Source organism: Melozone crissalis, unplaced genomic scaffold (genome assembly GCF_028551555.1).
Source record: "Melozone crissalis strain CALT ecotype California unplaced genomic scaffold, PUWL_Pcris_2 ptg000314l_1, whole genome shotgun sequence".
NCBI lineage: Eukaryota > Metazoa > Chordata > Aves > Passeriformes > Passerellidae > Melozone > Melozone crissalis.
The window spans coordinates 55,018-76,001 of record NW_026536065.1 but is presented as its reverse complement, the minus strand read 5'-3'; the positions used below and the strand labels follow the sequence as shown (position 1 = coordinate 76,001).

The 20,984-nt window shown below is 60.5% G+C and overlaps 3 protein-coding genes across 3 annotated transcripts in view; 1 reads left to right on the top strand and 2 right to left on the bottom strand.

Moving 5' to 3' along the window:
- Positions 1 to 574: 574 nt before the first annotated feature.
- LOC128949839 (4F2 cell-surface antigen heavy chain-like) lies at positions 575 to 3,298 on the top strand (the record flags this gene model as incomplete). Its single annotated transcript, XM_054294699.1, has 5 exons — positions 575 to 767; positions 866 to 943; positions 1,571 to 1,708; positions 2,055 to 2,117; positions 2,909 to 3,298. Coding segments are annotated over 5 exons (823 nt in total), but the record flags the coding sequence as incomplete, so codon positions are not given.
- Positions 3,299 to 4,403: 1,105 nt separating this feature from the next.
- Positions 4,404 to 11,259, bottom strand: GNL3L (G protein nucleolar 3 like). Its single transcript, XM_054294698.1, is given in 21 exon segments — positions 4,404 to 4,456; positions 4,560 to 4,634; positions 4,637 to 4,733; positions 5,510 to 5,583; positions 6,166 to 6,296; positions 7,185 to 7,240; positions 7,242 to 7,329; positions 7,941 to 8,056; positions 8,058 to 8,148; positions 8,498 to 8,522; positions 8,525 to 8,584; positions 9,092 to 9,115; positions 9,118 to 9,235; positions 9,567 to 9,670; positions 9,763 to 9,889; positions 9,965 to 10,000; positions 10,002 to 10,043; positions 10,393 to 10,473; positions 10,908 to 11,009; positions 11,116 to 11,153; positions 11,232 to 11,259. Coding segments are annotated over 21 exon segments (1,551 nt in total). The 5' UTR covers positions 11,245 to 11,259.
- Positions 11,260 to 12,007: 748 nt separating this feature from the next.
- Positions 12,008 to 20,984, bottom strand: part of HUWE1 (HECT, UBA and WWE domain containing E3 ubiquitin protein ligase 1) — a 60,478-nt gene continuing 51,501 nt past the window's right edge. The window contains exons 75-85 of the mRNA XM_054294695.1: positions 20,345 to 20,432; positions 19,262 to 19,435; positions 17,955 to 18,200; positions 17,094 to 17,211; positions 16,870 to 17,010; positions 15,444 to 15,731; positions 14,497 to 14,602; positions 14,051 to 14,168; positions 13,799 to 13,980; positions 13,260 to 13,450; positions 12,008 to 12,195 (exon numbers count right to left, since the gene is read on the bottom strand). Of these exons, the coding sequence (XP_054150670.1) occupies positions 12,093 to 12,195; positions 13,260 to 13,450; positions 13,799 to 13,980; positions 14,051 to 14,168; positions 14,497 to 14,602; positions 15,444 to 15,731; positions 16,870 to 17,010; positions 17,094 to 17,211; positions 17,955 to 18,200; positions 19,262 to 19,435; positions 20,345 to 20,432 (1,755 nt within the window). The 3' untranslated portion in view covers positions 12,008 to 12,092. The remainder of the gene's footprint in view (positions 12,196 to 13,259; positions 13,451 to 13,798; positions 13,981 to 14,050; positions 14,169 to 14,496; positions 14,603 to 15,443; positions 15,732 to 16,869; positions 17,011 to 17,093; positions 17,212 to 17,954; positions 18,201 to 19,261; positions 19,436 to 20,344; positions 20,433 to 20,984) is intronic.

Here is a 20,984-nt window from a genome sequence, read left to right as displayed (position 1 = left end):
TTATTACTTTTTGGGTTCTTTGTTGACCTTTCCCTCCTCGTTTTTTGGTTGCTGCCTTGATTTTCTCTTCTCGTTTTTGGGTTTCTCCCCTGACCTTTTTTCTTCCATTTTTGGGGCGCTCCTTTGACTTTTCCCTCTTCATTTTTGGCCTTCTCTCCTGGTTTTTTCCTCCCATTTTTGGGGTTCTCCCTTGACTTCTTCTCCCTCTCATTTTTGGGGTGTTCCCTCCCCTGACCTTTTTTCTTCCATTTTTGGGATGCTCCCCTTTCCTTCCCCTCAATTTTTGGGGTGCTCCCCGAACTTTCCTCCTCCCATTTTTGGAGTTTTCTTTTTTATTTTTTTTTTTCTCCCGTTTTTGGGGTGCTTCCCTTTCCTTCCCCTCCTCGTTTTTGCCGTGTTCTCCTGACTTTTTCCTCCTCGTTTCTTGCTTGCTCCCCTGACTTATCCTCCCCTATTTTGGGGTCCCCCTGACCCCGTTGTGTTTTTGGGTCCCCCCTTACCGTGTCCCGTTTTTGGGGTCCCCCCTGACCCCGTCGTGTTTTTGGGGTCCCCCCTGAGCGTGTCCCATTTGCAGGGTGCTGGTGGGGGGCACGCGCCTTCAGGACCCCCAGCTGGTGCCCGCGGTGCCCGGGGGGCTGCGGCTGCTGCTGGGGCCGTTCCTGCAGCCCCTGGTGCCCCAACCCGACCTGGAGTCGCCCGAGGGAGCCCTGAGGAACCTCCTGAGCTTCCTGAGCCTCAACTCCTCCGTCGGGGGGCTGGGCTGGAGCGTGAGTCAGGGACCCCAACAACCCCAACCCCCCCCCAAAAATCCCCTGGGAACCCCCCAAAAATCCCCCAACTCCTCCATCGGGGGGCTGGGCTGGAGCGTGAGTCAGGCACCCCAAAAACCCCAAACCCCCCCCAAAAATCCCCCAACTCCTCCATCGGGGGGCTGGGCTGGAGCGTGAGTCAGGGACCCCAACAACCCCCAAACCCCCCCCAAAAATCCCCTCAGAAACACCAAAATCCCCTCAGGAACCCCAAAAAAATCCTCTCAGGAACCCCAAAATCCCCTGGGAACCCCAAAACCCCCTCAGGAACCCCAAATTTCTCCTACACGGGGCTGGGCTGGAGCGTGAGTGAGGGACCCCAAAAACCCCCTGAGACCCCCAAAAATCCCCTCAGGACCCCAAAAATCCCCTCAGGAACCCCAAAATCCCCTTCAGAGTCCCTGCTGAGCTTCCTGAGCCTCAACTCCTCCTACACAGGGCTGGGTTGGAGTGTGAGTCAGGAACCCCAAAAATCCCCTCAGGAACCCCAAAATCCCCCCAGGAACCCCAAAAATCCCTTCAGAATCACCAAAAATCCCTTCAGAAACCCCAAAACCTCCCTAGGTCCCCTCAAAATGTCCTCAGGAGCCCTAAATTTCCCCATCCCCTGAAAATCACAAATGGGACCCCAAAACCCCCCTGGGACCCCCAAATTCTTCCTGTCCCTGCTGCCCCCTCTCATTTTTTGGGTACCCCTCCCATTTTTTGGGGTCCCCCCATATTTTGGGGTGCCCCCATACATTGGGGTGTCTGTCCCACAGGTGGGGTCCCCCTGGCGCTCGTGGGCCCCCCCCGAGCTGAGGCTGCCGCAGCTGCTGCTGCTCTGGGGGCTCCCCGGGACCCCCGTGCTGAGCTACGGCGACGAGCTGGGGCTGGGCCGGCCCCCCAAAAACCAACAGGTACCCACAGGGGGGAAAAGGGGGGTCCAGGGGGGGTTTGGGGGGCTGCAGGTGAAATTTAGGGAGGCTGGGACACATTGGGAGAGAATTGGGGGGGGGGGGTTGAGGGAAGATTTGGGGGGCTGCAGGTGAGGTTTGGGGGGTTTCAGGGGGGATTTGTGGGATTTTTAGGGGGTGCAGGGTAGGGGGTTGAGATGGTGCCCTGGCCCAAATTTTGCCTGGCTTTTGCCCCGTTTTCCCCGGTTTTTGCCCCAACTTCACCACTTTTTGCCCCAATTTCACTGGGTTATTGCACCAATTTTTCTCTTTCTTGCCTCATTTTGCCCTTTTTTGCCTTTTTTCCCAGGAGCTGCCGCCGATGCCGTGGGAATTGATCGATGAACCGAAAAAAGGCGGGAACGGCTCCGAGGTGGGTGGGGCTTGGAGCTGTGATTGACAGCGGTTGTGGGTGGTGCTTGTTGGGGGCGTGGTTTGTTTAAGGGGTGTGGCTTAGATTTGCCCCTCCTTTTGTGGGCGGGTCTTTACTGTCCATTTATGGCTTTTTTAAGGGGGCGGGGTTTGTTGGTCACACGAACAAGTGGGCGGAGTTTTAGGGTGGGTCCCACAAAGCTGTAGCACCCGTGCAGGTCCTTAAAAGGGCAATGCAACCTTAAAAGGGCAACACATCCTTAAAAGGGGAATAGCCTCTTAAAAGGGCAGCAAACATTTCAAAGGGCAGTGCATTTTTAAAAGGGTAATAATACCTTAAAAGGACAATGCAATCTTAAAAGGGCAACACGTCCTTAAAAGAATAACGTGCTCTTAAAAAGGAAACACACATTGGAAAGGGCAATGAATTTTTAAAACCGCAATGTGTCTTTAAAAACGCAATGCAACTTTAAAAGGATAGTGCGCCCTTAAAAGGACAATACATTTTTAAATATGTAATGTGTCTTTAAAAGGCAACATAGGGCAATGTGTTTTTAAAAGCATAGTATGTCCTTAAAAGGGCAACACAGTCTTAAAAGGGCAATGTGTTTTTAAAAGCATCATGTGTCCTTAAAAGGGCAACAACCTTAAAAGGGCTACACTCCTAAAAGGGCAACACACCCTTAAAAGGGCAACGCCACCCGCTGCCTCCTTAAAGGGCCAGCACCCTCCTTTCTCGGGCTGCATTCAGGGGTGTCCCACCCCCCTGAGCGCAGCCCCCCCTCTTTGCAGCCCCCCGAGCTGGAGCTGTGCACGGCGCTGGCCTCGCTGCGGGCCCACGAGCGCTCGCTGCTGCTGGGGGAGGCGCTGCCGGTGCGGGCGGGCGCGGCCGTGGCGCTGCTGCGGCGCTGGGACCAGAGCGAGCGCTTCCTGCTGCTGCTCAACCCCCACGGGACCCCCCTGAGACCCTTCTCGGTGCCGAGGGACCCCGGGGACCCCCGGGACCCCCCCCTGCCCGAGTGGGCCGCGCTGTGCTTCAGCACCGGCCCCAAGGAGCCGGGGGAGCCGCAGGTGCGGCTGCAGGAGCTGCGGGTGGGGCCCCACCAGGGGCTGCTGCTCAGCTTCCCCTACAGCCCCCAGTGAGGCGGGCGCCCCAAAACTGCCCTGACCCCACCACAGCACCCTAAACCCACCCCCAGCACCCCAAAACTGCCTTGACCCCACCACAGCACCCCAAACCCATCTCTGAGACCCCAAAACTGCCCTGACCCCCCCAAACCTGCCCCTGGCGCCCCAAACTGCCTTGACCCCCGCCCACAGCACCCCAAAGGTGCCTTGACCCCCCCAAAACCTTCACCCTGACCCCCCCCGGCCTTGCACCCCCCTCATTTGGGGGTGGGGGGGTCCCACACTCATCTCCCCCCTCTCATTTTTTGGGTCTCATCCTGCTCCCCCCCTTCACCCCAAAATCTTTTTTGGGGTTTTTTCTCTGTCCCAAACTCACTTTTGGGGTTTTTCTGTTTATTCTGGGGGTTTTGGGGTCGCCCCTCCCCAAATTCTGAATAAATGATTTGCATTTGTGACCTTGGTTTGGTTCTGGTTTTTGGGGCGGTCGAGGGTCTCTCTCCCCAGGATTTGGGGGTTTCAGAGACCCCCAAAATAGGGGGGGGAGGATTTGGGGGTCCCAGGGGAGCCCACAGAACCCCAAAATGAGGGGGGGGTTGGATTTGGGGGGGTCACTGAGGGTCCTGAGGGGGTAACAAGACCCCAAAACCGGGGAAAATCCACCCAAAATTGGGGCTGGGGTCCCTCAGTGGGGCCTCAGGGGGCACCCTGAGAAATGGGGACCCCCAAAATAAAGGGGGGGGGGGGTCACCATGGGGGAGGGGCTGGGGAGGGTTTGGGGAGGGGGTCTCAAATTCTCTGAGGAGCTCTGGAGGATTTGGGGGGTCCATGAAGGGTTTGGGGAAGGGTCTCAGGGGTCCTTGAAGGTTTTGGGAGGGGTCTCAAATCCTGTGAGGAGCTCTGGAGGGTTTGGGGGGGCCCTGAAGAATTTGGGGAGGGGTCTCAGGGCTGGTTTGGAGCTCCTGGGGTGGGGGGGCTGGGATTAATTTTTTGTCCCTGTCCCTTTAAGCGGACCCCACCCCATAAGGCTCTGCCGCTTTCTGCATAAACCATGCCCCCTTGTTGTGGAAACTGCTCCTTGATAGACAAAATCAATTTCAAGAAGTTAAATTTTTAAAAATTTATATATTTTATATTTATTTTAATTTAATTTATGGACTTCTCAGAACTGCATGGCCGCCTCCAGCGTCTCCGAGAGCTTCGTGGCGATTTTCTCTGTGGGATTTTCATCAAATTTTTGATGAAAAATTTTGAAAATTTTAAAAAGAAGAGGGATCAGAGAGGTTGGGATCAGTAAAATGGGAGTTTTTTTTTTCACTCACGAGCTCTTTTTGCAGTTTTTTCCTCCTTTTCCCAGCTGCCTGCAGCCCCTGGCCCTGGAGCAGAGGGGGAGCGCAGCCACCTCCTCCAGGCTGGGGGCTCGGGGCACCGGGACCCCCCCGGAGCCCCCCGACTTCACCCGGGGCTGCAGCTCCACCGTCATCGTGCCGAGCTGGGGAGGGGACAGATATGAACCCCAAAAACCCCCCCAAACTGCCCAAAAAAAACCCCAAAACCCCTCCCCAAAAAACCCCCCCAAAACCCCAAAATTACCCCTAAAAACCTTCCAAACCCTCCCAAAAATCCCCCCAAAACACCCCCTACAAAAAACCCCAACCCCCCCCCCAAAGAAAACCCAAAAATATCCCCTAAAAAACCCCAAAACTCCCCAGACCCCCCAAAAAAAAACTCCAAGCCCCCCAAAAAAACCCCAAAAACCCCCTCAAAAACACCCCAAACCCCTCCAAAAACCCAAAACCCCCTCCCAAAAAAACCCCATTTCTCCCCCAAAAAACCCTAAAATCCCCCCAAAAAACCCCAATCCCCCCCCAAAAAAACCCCAAAACTCCCCGAAACCCCCCCCAAAAAAAACCCCAAAAAACCACAAAACCCCCAAAACCCTCCAAAAAAACCCCAAAAAAGACCAACCCCTCCAAAACACCCCCAAAAGAAACCTGAAAACCTCCCAACCCTCCCCCAAAAAATCACCAAACCCCCCCCAAAAACACCCCAAACCCCCACCAAAAGCCCCCAAAACCACCCCAAAGCCCCGTCCTCCAACCCTCCCCCAAAAAACCCAACCCCCCCAAAAAAAAAGCCAAAACCCCCTTTCAAAAAAGCCAAAAACCCCAAAACCACCCAACTTCCCCTCAAAAAGACCTCAAACCCCCCAAAAAAACCCAAAACCACCAAAAACCCCAAAACCCCCCCAGACTCAGCAAATCCCACCTCCAGCTCGCCGCTGTTGTCCTCCATGGCTTCACCCTCCTCTTCCTCCATCTGTGTCACCGTCACTGGGATGGCTGTGGGGGAGATCCAGGTGAATTTTGGGGGATCCAGGTGAATTTTGGGGGAATCCAGGTGAGTTTTAGGTGGTCCAAGTGAGTTTGGGGGTTCCCAGGGAATTTTGGTGGATCCAGATGAGTTCTGGGGGGGATCCAGGTGAGTTTTGGGGAATCCAGGTGAGTATTGGTGGGCTCCAGATGAGTTTTAGGGGATCCAGGTGAATTTTGGGGGTTCCAGGTGAGTTTTAGCGGTTCCAGGTGAGTTTTGGGGGGAATCCAGCTGAGTTTTGGGGGTTCCAGTTGAGTTTTGGGGGGGGATCCAGGTGAGTTTGGGGGGGTTGCCAGTGAATTTTGGTGGGTTCCAGATGAGTTTTAGGGGATCCAGGTGAATTCTGGTGGATGCAGGTGAGTTTTGGGGGTTCCAGGTGAGTTTTGGTGGGCTCCAGATGAGTTTTAGGGGATCCAGGTGAATTTTGAGGGTTGCAGCTGAATTTTGGGAGGTTCCAGATGAGTTTTAGGGGTTCCGGCTGAATTCTGGGGGTTCCAGCTGAATTTTGGGGGGTCCCCGAGGGGGAAGGGAGGGGTTCAGGTGTCCCTCACCTGCCAGGGCCTCGGCATCTCCCCGTTCCAGCGCCTCCAGGTCCAGCGCCGGCCCCAGCGTGGGCAGGATTTGGGCCTCGAGCTGCACCCCCTGGGATTTGGGGGGGTGGGTGTAGTAGGTGATCTTGCCACTGTGGGGAAAAAAGGGGGGTCAGGGGGTGGGGGACCCCTCATGTGCCCAAAATCGGGGTTGAGGGTGTGGGGGGAATCACAGGTGTCCCCAAAAATAGAGTTCAGGGTATGGGGGGGGGACCTGTCCTGTCCCCAAAAAAGGGGTCAGGGTGTGGAAACCCCTCCAAGCCCCCCAAAAATGGGGCCAGGGTGTGGGAAGACCCTCCCAACCCCTCAAAAAAGGGGTCAGGATAAAGAAACCCTCCTCAAACCCATGGAAAGGAGGTCAGGGTGTGGAAGACCCCTCCAAACCCCCCAGAAATGAGGTCAGAGTGTATGGGGACCCTCCCAAACCCCCAAAAAAGGGACCAGGGTGTGGAAATCCCTCCCCAAACCCTTAGAAATGGAGTCAGCGTGTGGGAAAGACGCCTCTACCCACCCAAAAAAGGGGGTCAAGTAAAGAAACCCCTCCTAAGCCCCAGAAACAGGCTCAGTGTGTGGAGAACCCTCCCAACCCCCTAGAAATGGGTTGAGAATGTGGGGAGACCCCTCCCAAGCGCCTCAAAAAAGGGGTCAAGGTGTGGAAACCCCTCCCCAACCCCCCAAAAATGGGTTAGGGTGAATAGAACCCTCCTCAAACCCCTAGAAAAGGGCTCAGGGTGTGGAAAATCCTCCCCAACCCCCTAGAAATGGGGGGCAGGGTGTATAGGGACCCTCCCAAACCCTCAGAAATGGGGTGAGGGTGTGGAAATGCCTCCCAACCTCCCAAAAAAGGGGGTCAGGGTAAAGAAACCCCTCCCAGCCCCCCAGAATAGGGTGAGGGTGTGGGAAGACCCCCCCCAAACCCCCCATAAAGGCACGCAGGGTGTGGGGACCCCCCCCCCAAAGCCTCCCCGTCCCCCCCAGACCTGGTCCAGTCGCGCAGCAGGGCCGTGGCGGCAGCGTTGGCGTCCGGGAGCCCCCCCCGGGCGGAGCCGGCCCTGCCGCCGTGCCAGGTGTGCCAGGAACTGCAGGGGGTCAGGGCAGGGGGGCACCCCATAGAGCTGGCTCAGCTGGGGGGGGGGAAAGAGGGGTTTGGGGGGGGTGGCACAGCGGGAACTGGCACCCTGTGCCACCCCCGGGGGACAAAATGGGCTGGAAATGGTCAAAGTGGGGTGGAAATGGCCAAAATGGGGCAAGGTCCCCCTGAAAAAACCTCCCCTCCCTCTGGTTAGGGGCACAGGGTGGACACCCCAATGTTGAGACCCCCGATTTTGGGGGTCACTGAATCCCCTAAAGAGCTGAGATGGACAAATGAGGTCCCCCCTAAATTGGGAACATTGCCTTGTGACTGAGCCAGGTGGGCCAGGACAAAAACTGGGACAAATTGGGACAAAACCTCAAGAAAGTGGGACAAAACCCCATGAAATTGGAGCTGGCTCAGCTTGGGGGGGGGCACACAGAGGGGTTTGGGGGGTGGGCACAGCGGGGACTGGCACCCTGTGCCACCCTCGGTGGCCAAAATGGGCTGAAAATGGCCAAAAAGGGGTGAAAATGCCCAAGACGGGGCAGAGTCCCCCCTCACTCCTCCCTAATGTTGAGCCCCCCCCCCCTTAATCCCGATTTTGGGGGTCACCGAATCCCCCAAAGGGCTGAGCTGGAAAATGGGGTCTCCCCCCCCCCCCCCCCACCCCCCAGGGGGGTCCCCATTACCTGCTGGGGGGGGGCAGCGCTGCAGGATGGCGCAGGCCGGGCCCAGGGGGTCCCGCAGGCGCTGGGGGGCCAGGGCCCCCCTCAGGGGGGGCGGCGGCCGGGGGGTCCCCCGAGTCCAGCACCACCCCCGGGCAGTCCAGGAGCCGGATGTGCCCGTCCAGCTGCACGGCCTGCAGGCACCTGGGGGCGGGGGCACACAGCTGGGCGGGGGCTGTGCCACACCCACCACACCTGGGCGCGGTCTGTGCCACACTCAACACACCTGGGTGGGGTCTGTGCCACACCTGGGCGCGGTCTGTGCCACATCCACACCTGGGCATGATCCCTATGCCACACCCACCACACCTGGGTGGGGTCTGTGCCACATGCACAACTGTGCCACACCCACTGCAGACCTAGGTGGGGTCTGTGCCACGCCCACACCTGGGCATAATCCCTATGCCACACCCACACCCAGGCCGGGTCACCCCAGGCTCCACCCACAGCCCCCCCCACCCTACACAGGTGACCCCAGCCCAGGTGGGCTCACCTGGTGACCCCGGGCGTGGCCCCCACCCGCAGGCGCGGCTGCGCTTGAGGCTGTTGATGAGGCTGCTCTTGCCCACGTTGGGGTACCCTGGGGAGGGGGTTACAGTCGGGGGGGGCCCCAAAACCCGGCCCTCAACCCCCCCCACATTCCCCCAAAGCCCCCAGCCCACTCACCTTCCCCCCTCCCATTTCACAGCCCCCCCCATGTCCCCCCAAACCCCTCACTCATTCCACAGCCCCCCATAACCCCCTGTCACAGCCCAGGCCCCTTTTCACAGCCCCCCCAATCAAACCCCAGCCCCCCAAACCCCCCTCACACCCCAGTCCCCCCATTCACAGCCCCCTAATCAAACCCCAGCCCCCCAATCATACCCCAGCCCCCCTTTCAGAACCCCCATGTCCCCCAAACCCCCCACTCAACCCACAGCCCCCCAAAACCCCCCACTCACACCCCAATCCCCCCACCTTCCACAGCCCCCCCTTACCCCCCACCATCCCTCCTCATCCCCCATCCCCTCCAACCCCTCTCCCCCCATGTGCCCCCCCACCCCACGGAGCCCCCAAACCCCCCCCCCCTCCCCAGCCCCTCACTGACCCACGACCCCCACGGTGATGAGCCCCTGCCCTCCCCGCAGCGCCCGTAGTTCCTCAGGATGTGCAGGAGGTTCTCGGCCCCCACGCAGGCGCCCCCAGCCAGAACATCCTTGGGGGCTGAGTCTGCTGGCATGCGGCTCTGCTTCTGTGGGGCACAGGTTGGGGGGCTCATGGGGGTCCCCCCCTGCCCTGAGCCCCCCACGTTCCCCAGCACCCACCAGGTTCTGGTGTTCTGACCCAGCACCTACCAGGTTCTGGGGGTGTTCTCACCCCATCACCCACCAGGTTCTGACTCAGTACCCACCAGGTTCTGGTGTTGTTCTGACCCCACCAGGTTCTGGTGTTCTGACCCATCACCCACCAGTTTCTGGTGTTGTTCTCACCCCAGCACCCACCAGGTTCAGGTGTTCTGACCCCACCAGGTTCTGGTGTTGTTCTGAACCCATCACCCACCAGGTTCTGACCCCGCCACCCACCAGGTTGTGGCTCTGCTGCTGCGTGCACGCCTTGAAGGCCACGGTGGGGAATTCGTTCCTCAGGTGCTTCAGCCACGCGGCCACCACGTCCTGTGGCACCAGGTCTGCGTGGGGGGACACACAGGGGTGTGTGACACACAGGGGGACCCCCAAAATCCACACTAGGACCCCACCCCAGATCCACATCATCCCTCACCGATCTTGTTGAGGACGAGCACGAGGCGCTGCTGGGGCCGCAGGGCGCCCTCGAGGCGGGGGCTGCGGCAGCCCTGGGGGTCGCGGGCGTCCAGCACCTCCAGCACCACGTCAGAGGCCGTCAGCACCTGCCAAAATCGGGGTTCAGATGGGGAAAGACTCCCCAGAAATCCCCCACAGCACCCCATCCCCACAGCACTGACCTTGCGCAGCTCCCGCCCGAAGTGGCGCAGCGACGCCCTCGTCCTGGGGGGGCTGGGGGGGCTCCTCATCCTCCTCTTCCTTCTCCTGGGGGCATCTGGGTTAGGGGGAGCCCCCAGGATGGGGGCATGCCCGGGGAGCCTCCTGAATTATGGGGGGAGCCCCCCACTTTTGGGAAACTTCAATCCTTGGGAAGCCCCCCAATCTTCAGGGAACGCCCCCATCTTTGGGGAGCCCCCTACTCTTTAGGGAGCCCCCCGATTTTCAAGGAACCCCCTCCCTTGGGAACCCCCCACTCTTTAGGAAGCCCCTCCACTCCATGTTTATGGAGTTCCCCCTGTTTAGGGAGCCCCCCTAATCTTTAGGGAACCCCTTTCCTTGGGAAGCCCCCCACTCTTTATGGAGCCCCCCCGGGTGTCCCCAACCCCACCTGGCTCTGGAAGCGCTGCTGTCGCTGCAGAGCATCCGCCAGGTGCACGGCCAGGTGTGAGCGCTGCTGCCCCTTCAGCGGCTGTGGGACCCCAAACCCCCCCCGGAATTAATTACCAAACCTGCCCCGAGTTAGACCCCAAGCCCCCCGGGATCAGACCCCAAATCCCCCCTGGGTCAGACACAAATCCTCCCCAAGATCAGACCCCAAATCCCCACTGGGTTCAGACCCCAAACCCACCCCCAGATCAGACCCCAAACCCCATCGGGTCAGACCCCAAACTCCCCCCAGATCAAACCCCAAGTTTCCCTGGGGTCACACTTGGTGGGCCGACCTCATATAGCCCCCCCCGAGTTTGTACTTGAGGGTGGTCCCCAAAATGCCCCACCGGGTTCATCCCAAAATCCTCCTGCGCTCAGATTTGGCAGGGACACCCCAAAACACCGCAGGGGAACCTCAGAATCTGAGGGACAACCCCAAACTCCCCCCCTCAGAACGCCCCCCGGGTCCTTCACCCGTCTCTGCCGGGTCTTGCTCTGCTGCTCCGCGAAGGCGGCGAAGCGCCCGAGCTGCGGCACCCCCGGGTCCTTCTTGATCCCGCCACGGGCTCGCAGGGCCTGGGGACAACGCGGGGGTGACACGGGGACACCCCGAGGTGGGGGGGGGTCACAAACGGGGGGTGTCACAAGGGCTGCATCCCAAACCCGCCCGGCTCGGGCTCACCTGGACGCGCTTCTTGCGGGACTTCTCCACCTGTCGCCCTGCAGGGAGGGGCGGGGTGAGTGCGGGGAGGGTCCCCAGAGCCCCCCCGAGCCCTCCCGGTGCCTCCCCGAACTCACGGGACCGGGTCATGGCTGCGGCTCCCACGCCGGCGGGGATCTGTGGCGTTGCGACGTGACGTCACTTCCGGCGCAGCAAAAAGCGTCACCCCAGCGACACACCCAACATGGCGGCCAAAAACCATACTCAAGATGGCGCCCTCCGTGCCAATACCACACCCAAGATGGCGACCGCCATTTGGTAACATCCACAATCCCTGGGCCACACCCAAGTTGGCGTCCCCGCCCTTTCTCTCGGTGTCGCCAACGCACCATGCTCGACATGGCGGCGACAGCGACACGGGCACACTCAAGATGGCGGGCAGCAGCAAACCGGCTTTTATGCCACATCCAACATGGCGGCCCCGCGCGAGTATCGGCCAGCCACACCCAAGATGGCGACCGGAGTCCACCCCACCCAAGATGGCGGCCAAACCCACCCTTTTCCCTGCCACACCCAAGATGGCGGCAAAGCCCAGCCCTCCCCCCAAGAACGACCGGGACTGCCCTTACCAAGAGTGCACTTTTTTATTCCTTTTTTTTTTTTTTAAACTTTTTTCTCTCAGTTTTGGGGTGGGGGGAGGGGGATGAACTTATTTATAATTTCAGGGGGGCTCCCCCCTTTCACCACCCTGCCCCCGCCCCCCCAAGCCCCCACACAGGGGTGGGGGGGGGGAGGAAGAGGGAACCCCCAACCCTCCAAAAGAGCAAAAACTTTCCCCCCCAAACCGGGACCGGAGAAAAAAAAAAAAAAAAAAACAACAACAAAATAATAAACCCCAAAAAGAAAAAAAAAAACCAAAACAAACCAAAAAAAGCCAATGGAACCAAAAAATATATATATATTTATAGAGCCCCTGCGGGGGGGCCGGCGCGGCCCCCCTAGGCCAGGCCGAAGCCCTCGGAGCACTCCTGGATGGCCAGCAGCAGCATGTGCCGCAGCTTCTCGTAGCTCTCGTAGGCCGGCAGGTCCAGCTGGTTGAAGCTGGGGACACACCCATGTCATTGTCACCTCCCTGAGTGCCATCCCACCCACATCCTGCCATCCCCATGTTCCTGTCCCCCTGCTCCGAGCTGGTGTCACTGTCCCACCCCCAAATCCTGCCCCTCACGCGTGTCCCTGTGTCCTCACCTGACCCCAGTGCCACCTCACCTGTGTGTCCCCTGTCCCTCCCATCTTTGTGTCCTCCTGGTGTCCCCTGCCACCCTTTCATGTCCCCCTGTCTCAGGTGTGGGCAGAGGGCGGTGGTGGCTGTGTGTCCCCTGACGTCCCCTCAGCAGGTGTGTGCCAGGGGAAGGTGCTCAGTGTCCCCCCTGTCCCCGCAATGTCCCATGACCAGGTGTGAAGTCAAGGGCAGCGCTCAGGGGTCCCTGTGTCTCACTTGTGTCCCTGTGTCCCCCTCATGTCCCCCGTGTCCCTCACCAGGTGTCAGCCAAGGGCAGTGCTCAGTGTCCCCTCCAGTGTCCCCATGTCCCCGCCATGTTCCTCCCGTTCCTCACCAGGTGTGTGCCAAGGGCAGCCGGTCGGTGTCCCCGTGTCCCGCCTGTGTCCCCATGTCCTGCCTGTGTCCCCATGTCCCCCCCAGTGTCCCCATAACAGGTGTGTGCCGAGGGCAGTGCTCAGTGTCTCCATGTCCCCCTCATGTCCCCTCCCACACCCCACCATGTGTCCCCATGTCCCCCCCCAGTGTCCTCATGTCCCCCTAATGTCCCCCATGTCCCCTCACCAGGTGTGTGCCGAGGGCAGTGCTTGGTGTCCCCATGTCCCCCCATGTACCCCCTGTGTCCCCATGTTCCTCCTCATGTCCCCATGTCCCCCTCATGTCTCCATATCCCTCACCAGGTGTGTGCCGAGGGCAGTGCTCAGTGTCCCCCACAGTGTCCCCATGTCCCCCCATGTCCCCCCCCGTGTCCCCATGTCCCCCCCGTGTCCCCATACCAGGTGTGTGCCGAGGGCAGCTGGTCGGTGTCCCCGTGTCCCCCCCATGTCCTTGTGTTCCCTCATCTCCCTGTGTCCCCATGTCCCCCTCATGTCCCCATGTCCCTCACCAGGTGTGTGCCGAGGGCAGCCGGTCGGTGGAGCGGTCGTCGCGGTGGATCTGGAATTTCTGGATGCCGTTCATGCCCTCGAGGGCGGCGAATCCCTGCAGGGGCACCTTGGACGTGCCCGTCACGAACTGCAGGAACTTGGCGCGGTCGGCCTGGTCGAAGGAGCGCAGGGCACGCCAGAACCACTGGATCTGGGCACGGGGACAGGGACAGTCAGACACTGGGACCTCCTGGAATCCCACCAGGATCCTCCCCAGCCCCACCTGGATCCCCTCAGAACAACCAGGAATCCCAGAGAATCCCCTTGGAATCCTGGAATTCCCTGAGATTCCCCCAGGACCACCTGAGATCGCCCCAAAACTCCCCCAGGTGCCAGTCTCACCTGGATGGAGTTGCCCTGGTACCATGAACCCTCCCAGAACCTCCTGAAACACCTCCCAAATCCCCTGAAATCACCCCAGAACCTCCTGAGATCACCCCAAACCTCCTGAAACCCCCCCTGAAATGCCCCCAGGACCCCCCCAGGACCCCAGCCCCACCTGGATGGAGTTGCCCTGGTACTTGTGGTACTCGGTGTTGGCCTTGAGGTCGTCGATGTCGATGGTGGGCAGCCCCGAGATGAGCAGCTCCAGCTCCTGCTCCGTGAAGATGGAGATGAGGCGCTTGGGGATGATCTCGTAGAAACCTTCCAGGAACGCCGCCAGCTGCTTCCTGATGGCTCCTGCGGGATTTTGGGGGGGTCAGGAGGGTCCTGGGAGCCCCTCAAAGCGCCCCCAGGCCCCGATGCTCACCGGTCATGCGCATCTGGCACACGAGGTGCACGTACTCCTTCTTGTTCTCCTCCGTCACCAGCACGTTGGCCCCGTTGGGCTTCAGGTCCCGCACCTCGCACACCCCGAATTCCTGAACCTGGGGGGGCACGGGGGGGTCAGCAGGGTGTGGGGACATCCCTGAACCTCAAAAACCCCAAATTCCTGCAACTGGTGGGGTCAGCAGGGTGTGGGGACATCCCTGGACCCCAAACATGCCCAAATTTGGGGGTCTCAGAAGGGTCCTGGTGATGGTTTTGGGGGTCCCAGTGCTGGTTTTAGGGGTCCTGGTGCTGGTTTTGGGGGTCCCAGTGCTGGTTTTGGGGGTCCTGGTGCTGGTTTTGGGGGTCCCGGGGGGTCCTGGTGCTGGTTTTGGGGGTCCCAGTGCCAGTTTTGGGGGCCCCAGTGCCAGTTTTGGGGGTCCCCACCTCAGTGCTGAAGGTGAGGTCGTAGCCCAGCGTGGAGACGTCGTTCTCCAGCAGGTACACGAGGCCCTGGTAGAAGTGATAGTCCTCGCTCTCCATGTCCGTGTACCTGGGGGGGCCAAAAACGGGGGGGCAGCGCCCCAAAAATGGAGTCAGAAACCATGGGGAGCCCCAAAACAGGGTCAGATCATGCCAGGGGTCCAGAACCCCATAAATGCAGTCTCACCCCCTTCTGAGGGTGTCCCGCACCTCATAAATGACTCCAAATGACTTTTGAAGGGGGTCCGGCACCCCACAAATGGCTCCAGCACCCCATAAATAACTGCCAGCCCCCACAAACACACTCCCGCACCCCACAAACACCCCCTACACCCCACAAATGCAATCCCATACCCTCTGAGGGGGTCCAGCACCCCACAAACAGCTTCCCCACCCCACAAACACACTCCCACCTCCCACAAACACAGTCCCACCCTCCTGTGAACAGCTCCAGCACCCCACCAACACCCCCCACACCCCCCTACACCCCACAAATGCAGTCCCACCCCCTACAAACACCCCCCCACACCCCACAAGTGCAGTCCCACACCCCACAAACACCCCCCTACACCCCATAAATGCAATCCTACACCCTCCGAGGGGGTCCAGCACCCCACAAACACACTCCCACACCCCAAGAACAGGTCCCACGCCCCAACAAACACAATCCCACACCCCTCTGAGAGGCTCCATCACCCCATAAACACCCCCCCACCCCACCAACACCCCTCCACACCCCACAAACATTCCCCCCCACACCCCACAAATGCAGTCCCACACCCCACAAATGCAAACTCACTCTCCTCTGAGGGGCTCCACCACCCCATAAACAGCTCCCACCCCCACAAACACCCCTCACACCCCAAAACCACCCCCCAGACTCCCCCAGGCCGCCGTGGCTCGGCCCTTACCGCACGGACTTGCCCAGGATGTGTTTGTAGAAGGAGCGCGTGAAGTAGCACTCCAGCAGCCGGTTGTCGTAGACGGCCTTGGCCACGATCCTGCCCACGAACTTGAAGTAGCTCAGGTGGTTGGGGTTGCAGTGGGACGAGGGGTTGATGGTGTAGGTGACGCGGTCGCCGGGCGACGTGCGGAACAGGGCGTACATGGGGTTGAACATCTCGCGGGAGATGATCATGTACCACTCGCGCAGCAACCCCCCGGCGTCCTGGCCCTCCTCGCCCTCGAACACGATGTACCTGGGGGATGGGGGCGGAAATTGGGGGGTTAGGGGGGTGGGAGAGGGGGTTTGGGGAGAGGGGAGGTGGTTTTGGCGTTAAATGGGGGGTTAGAGGGGCAGGGAGAGGGGATTTGGGGAGAGTGGAGGTCGTCTGGGGGGGATTTGGGGAGGAATTTGGGGGTTCGGGAGACCGAGAGAGGGGGTTTGGGGAGGATGGAGGTGGTTTGGGGGGAACTGGGGGGTTAGGGGGGTGGGAGAGGGTGGTTTGGGGAGGGTGGAGGTGGTTTTGGGGAGGATGGAGGTGGTTTTTGGGGGAGATTTAGGGCATTAGGGAGACTGGGAGAGAGGATTTGGGGAAGGTGGAGGTGCTTTTGGGGTGATTTGGGGAGGATAGAGGTGGTTTTGGGGGGAACTGGGAAGGATGGAGGTGAGTTTGGGGGATCTGGGGAGGATGGAGGTGGTTTGGGGAGAGTGGAGGTGGTTTTTGGGGGGTTTGGACGTGGCTTTGGGGGGAACTGAGGAGGAATTGGGGAAGATGGAGGTGGTTTTGGGGCGAACTGGGGGGACAGAGGTGGATTTGGTGGTTAATTGCGGTGGGAGAGGGGGTTTGGGGAAGGTGGAGGTGGTTTTGGGGGGATCTGGGGAGGACTGAGGTGGTTTTGGGGGAAAATAGTGGGTTAGAGGGGCAGGAAAGGGGATTTGGGGAGGTTGGAGGTGGTTTTGGGGGGAATTGGGGAGAAATTTGGAGGTTAGGGAGACTGGGAGAGAGGATTTGGGGAGGGTGGAGATGGTTGGGGGGAATTAGGGGTTTAGGCAGGGCAGGAGAGGGGATTTGGGGAGCTGTGGGGAGGATGGAGGCGTTTTTGAGGGGAACTGGGGGGTTAGAGGGGCACAGAGAGGGGGTTTCAGGAGGATGGAGGTGGTTTTAGGAGTAACTGGGGGCTCTGGAGGCATTTTTGGGGGGACTTGGGGGGGTTTCAGGGGACATGAGGAAGACGGAGGAGTGTTCTGGGTGTCCCAGGAGGTATCTGGGGATATCCCAGCTATATTTTCAGTATCCCAAAGAACATTTTGGACATCACAGGGATATTCTGAGATTCCCAGGACATATTTTAGGGTTCCTAGGAGATATTTTGGGGCGTCCCCAAGGCTCTCACAGTCGATTCTTCATCTCCTCGGGGGATTTGCGGTGCAGCTCCCGGTACGAGTCCTCGAAGACGTGATCGCGCCGCACGTGCACGGCCATGTCCTCCTTGCGCAGCCCCTCGTCCAGGCGCTCCAGCTCCTGCCTGAAATACCTGGCCAGGGCAAAAAGGGGGTGTCAGGGGCTGCGGGACCCTCGGGACCCCCATCCCGGGACCAACCCCCAAACCCCACGAACTTGCGCTTGACGTCGAAGTCCAGCACGCGGATGTAATCGACCAGCACGGCGAAGGGGCCGTCGGCCAGGTGAGTGGTGGATTGCCGCAGGATCTGGTTCAGCACCGTCCGGTGGGTCTCTGGGGAAGGGGGAAAAAAGGAGTTTGGGGGCGTTCTCAAATAGGGGAAACCCCCTCGCAAAAATGTCCCGTGGTTGTGGCGATTCAGGAGGGGAGGTTTGTCCTCCTCAGGGTTTGGAAGGTGCTGGTGGTGGTCTTGTTTTGGGTTGAACTGAGATTGAAGGGTTGAAGGGGTTAAAAATACCCAAAATCCCCCTTTTCCAAAGACTTGAGGGGCTCAAAAATCCTCCAAATTCACCCTCCCCAAAGCCTTGGTGTTCCCCCAAATTCCCCCTTTTCAAAGCTTTGGGGTTCCCCTAAATTCACTCTTCTCAAATTGTCCCTTTCCAAAGACTTGAGGAGCTCAAAAATCCTCCAAACTTTCTCTTCCCAAATCCTTGGTGTTTCCCCAAATTCCCCCTTTTCAAAGCCTTGGGGTTTCCCCAATTTCCCCCTTTTCAAAGCTTTGGGGTTTCCCCAAATTCCCCCTTATCAAAGCCTTGGGGTTCTCCCAAATTCCTCCTTTCTAAAGCCTTGGGGTTTCCCCAAACCCCTCCCCAATATCCCAAAACCTCTCTCAAATGGCCCCAAAACCCCTTCCCAAACTCCCAAATCCCCTTCCCCACATTCCCAACCCCCAAAGCCCCCCATGAAACCCCCCCCAGGTGCCCCTCCGAGCACCCCCAAACCCCCTCCCCACGCTCCCAATCCCCCTCCCCACTTTCCCAAACCCCCAACCCCCCCGTGCAGCCCCCCCAGCTCACCGGCGAAGCGCAGGAATTTCTGCGTGTCCGGGGGCAGGCTGGCCGAGATGTGCATGGCCGAGGGCTCCCGGGAGAAGAAGGGGTCCAGGGCGGAGGGGGTGGCAGGGGTGAGGGGCGCGGGGGACAGCGGGGGTGGCTCGTCCTTGATGTGTGCCAGCTGGCTCTCCCGCGTGTCCCGCACCGGCGGGCGGCTCTCGCGCTCCGTGGCGTGCACCAGGAAAAACGCCTCGACGGCCGGCTGCAGAACTGGGGGACAACGGGGACAGTGGTGGGGACAGCACAGGGACAGGTGGGGACAACACGGGGACAGTGGTGGGGACAGCACCAGCACAGGGTGGGGACAGCACCAGGACAGGGGCAGGACACAGGATGGGGACAGCACGGGGACAGGGGGCAGCAGTGGCGTACACCAGGAAAAACGCCTCGACGGCCGGCTGGAGAACTGAGGGGGGGCAGGGAGAGTGGTGGCGTGGGGACAGGGGACAGCACGGGGACAAGGTGAGGACAGCACAGGGACAGCATGGGGACAGTGTGGAGATAGCACAGGGACAGAGTGGGGGCAGCACAGGGACAGCACGGGGACAGGAGGCAGTGGTGGCGTGCACCAGGAAAAACGCCTCGACGGCCGGCTGCAGAACTGGGGGACAACGGGGACAGTGGTGGCGTGGGGACAGGCGGGGACAACAAGGGGACAGGGTGCGGACAGCATCAGGACAGGGTGGGGACAACACGGGGACAGGGGGCAGTGGTGGCGTGCACCAGGAAAAACGTCTCGACAGCCGGCTGGAGAACTGGGAGACAACGGGGACAGGGTGACATGGGGACAGCATGAGGACGGGGCAGTGGCGTGGGGCAGGGGACAGCACGGGGACAGGTGGGGGCAGCACAGGGACAGCACCAGGACAGCATGGGGACAAGGGGCAGGGTGGGGACAGCACCAGGACAGGGGCAGGACACAGGATGGGGACAGCATGGGGACAGGGGACAGCAGTGGCGTGCACCAGGAAAAACGCCTCGACGGCCAGCTGGAGAACTGAGGGGGGACAGGGAGAGTGGTGGCGTGGGGACAGGGGACAGCACGGGGACAGAGTGAGGACAGCACAGGGACAGGAGGGACAGAGGCAGTAGTGGCATGGGGCAGGGGACAGGGCAGGGACAGGGTGGGGACAGCACAGGGACAGGGTGGGGATAGCACGGGGACAGGGGGCAGTGGTGGCGTGGGGCAGGGGACAGCACCAGGACAGCACCAGGACAGCTCGGGGACAGGGGGCAGGGGACAGCGCAGGGGACAGGGAGGGGACACGCACCGAGCACGGCGTGCTGGTCGTGGGACTCCTCGAGCTCCTTGAGGCACTCTCCCAGCATGTCCCACAGCTCGTCCAGGCTCAGCTGCTCGCTCAGCAGGGGCAGCTCCGGGGGCCGCTCCTCCCGGTCCCGGTCCCGGTCCCTGTCCCGGTCACCGCCCTGCGCGGCCTCGGCGCCTGGGGAGGGGGGGACACGGTCAGGACATCGCTGTGTGAGCAGTGACACCCCAATAGTGACACCCAGCGTGAGCAGTGACACCCCAATGGTGACGCCCAACCAGTGACACCTCAACAGTGATACCCAACCAACCAGTGACACCCCAATAGTGACACCCCAACAATGCCACCCAACCAGTGCCACCCCAACATGAGCAGTGACACCCCAATGGTGACACCCCAACAGTGACACCCAATGTGAGCATGACACAACAGTGACACCCTAACAGTGACACCCTAACAGTGACACCCAATGTGAACAGTTACACCCCAACAGTGACACCTCAACAGTGACACCTCAACAGAGACACCCCAACAGTGACACCCAATCAGTGACACCCGGCGTGACATCCAATTCCAACGTGAACAGTGCCATTCCACCACTGCCACCCCACCAGTGCCACCTGCCCAACCAGTGCCATGCCCTGCAGTGACACTGGGATGGCCCCACACCAGCACCAGCCCAGGAGGGGGGATGACCCCAGTGGTGGCACTGGGGGGGCACTGGGTCATACTGGAGGGTGACTGGGTGGCACTGGGTGGCACTGGTTGGCACTGGGCTGTACTGGATGGTGACTGGGTGGCACTGGGTCATACTGGATGGTGACTGGGTGGCACTGGGTGGCACTGGGTGGCACTGGGTCGTACTGGAGGGTGATTGGGTGGCACTGGGAGGTGATTGGTTGGCACTGGGCCATACGGGAGGGTGACTGGGTGACACTGGGCCATACTAGAAGGTGACTGGGTGGCACTGGTTGGCACTGGGCCATACGGGAGGGCGACTGGGTGACACTGGGAGATGACTGGGTGGCGCTGGAAGGTAACTGGGCAGCACTGGTTGACACTGGGCCGTACTGGGGGGGTTCTCACCCACGTCCTGCGCCGCGGGCGAGGGCTGGTCCACGTCCATGGGCGACTCCTCGCGCCGGGGGACGGCGTCCGCGGGCCCGGCCTCCGACTGGGGGGGACGGCGGCGGCTTTAGGGGGCCGGGACCCCCCCGGGGGAGCCCCCAGAGCCCCCCCGGGCCGGGGGGACCCCCAAACATGGGGGGGAAGGGGGAGAAGCGGGAGGGGGATGGGGAGAGGGGGGAAGAGGAGAAGGAGGGGGAGGATGAGGATGATGATGGAAGAGGATGAAGGAGGAGGAGGATGAGCAGGAGGAAGGCTGTGGGGGAGTGAGGGCAGGAGGGGAAGGGGATGGGAGAATGAGGATGAGGAGGCTGAGGAGGGTCAGGGATGGGAGGATGAGGGGGCACAGGAACAGGAGGAAGAGCAGGGGAGGAGGAAGGGGCAGGACAAGGATGAGGGGGCTGGGGAGGGGGTGAGGATGATGGAGATAATGAGGAGGGGGTGAGGATGACAAGGCGGTGAGGATGAGGAGGAGCGGATGAGGATTACAAGGGGATGAGAATGAGTGGGGAGGCCGAGGATGATGAGGAGGAGGCCGAAGAGGCCAGGGCAGGGCAGACAGGAGCGGGAGGGAGGGAGGAAGAGCAGGGCAGGGTGGAGG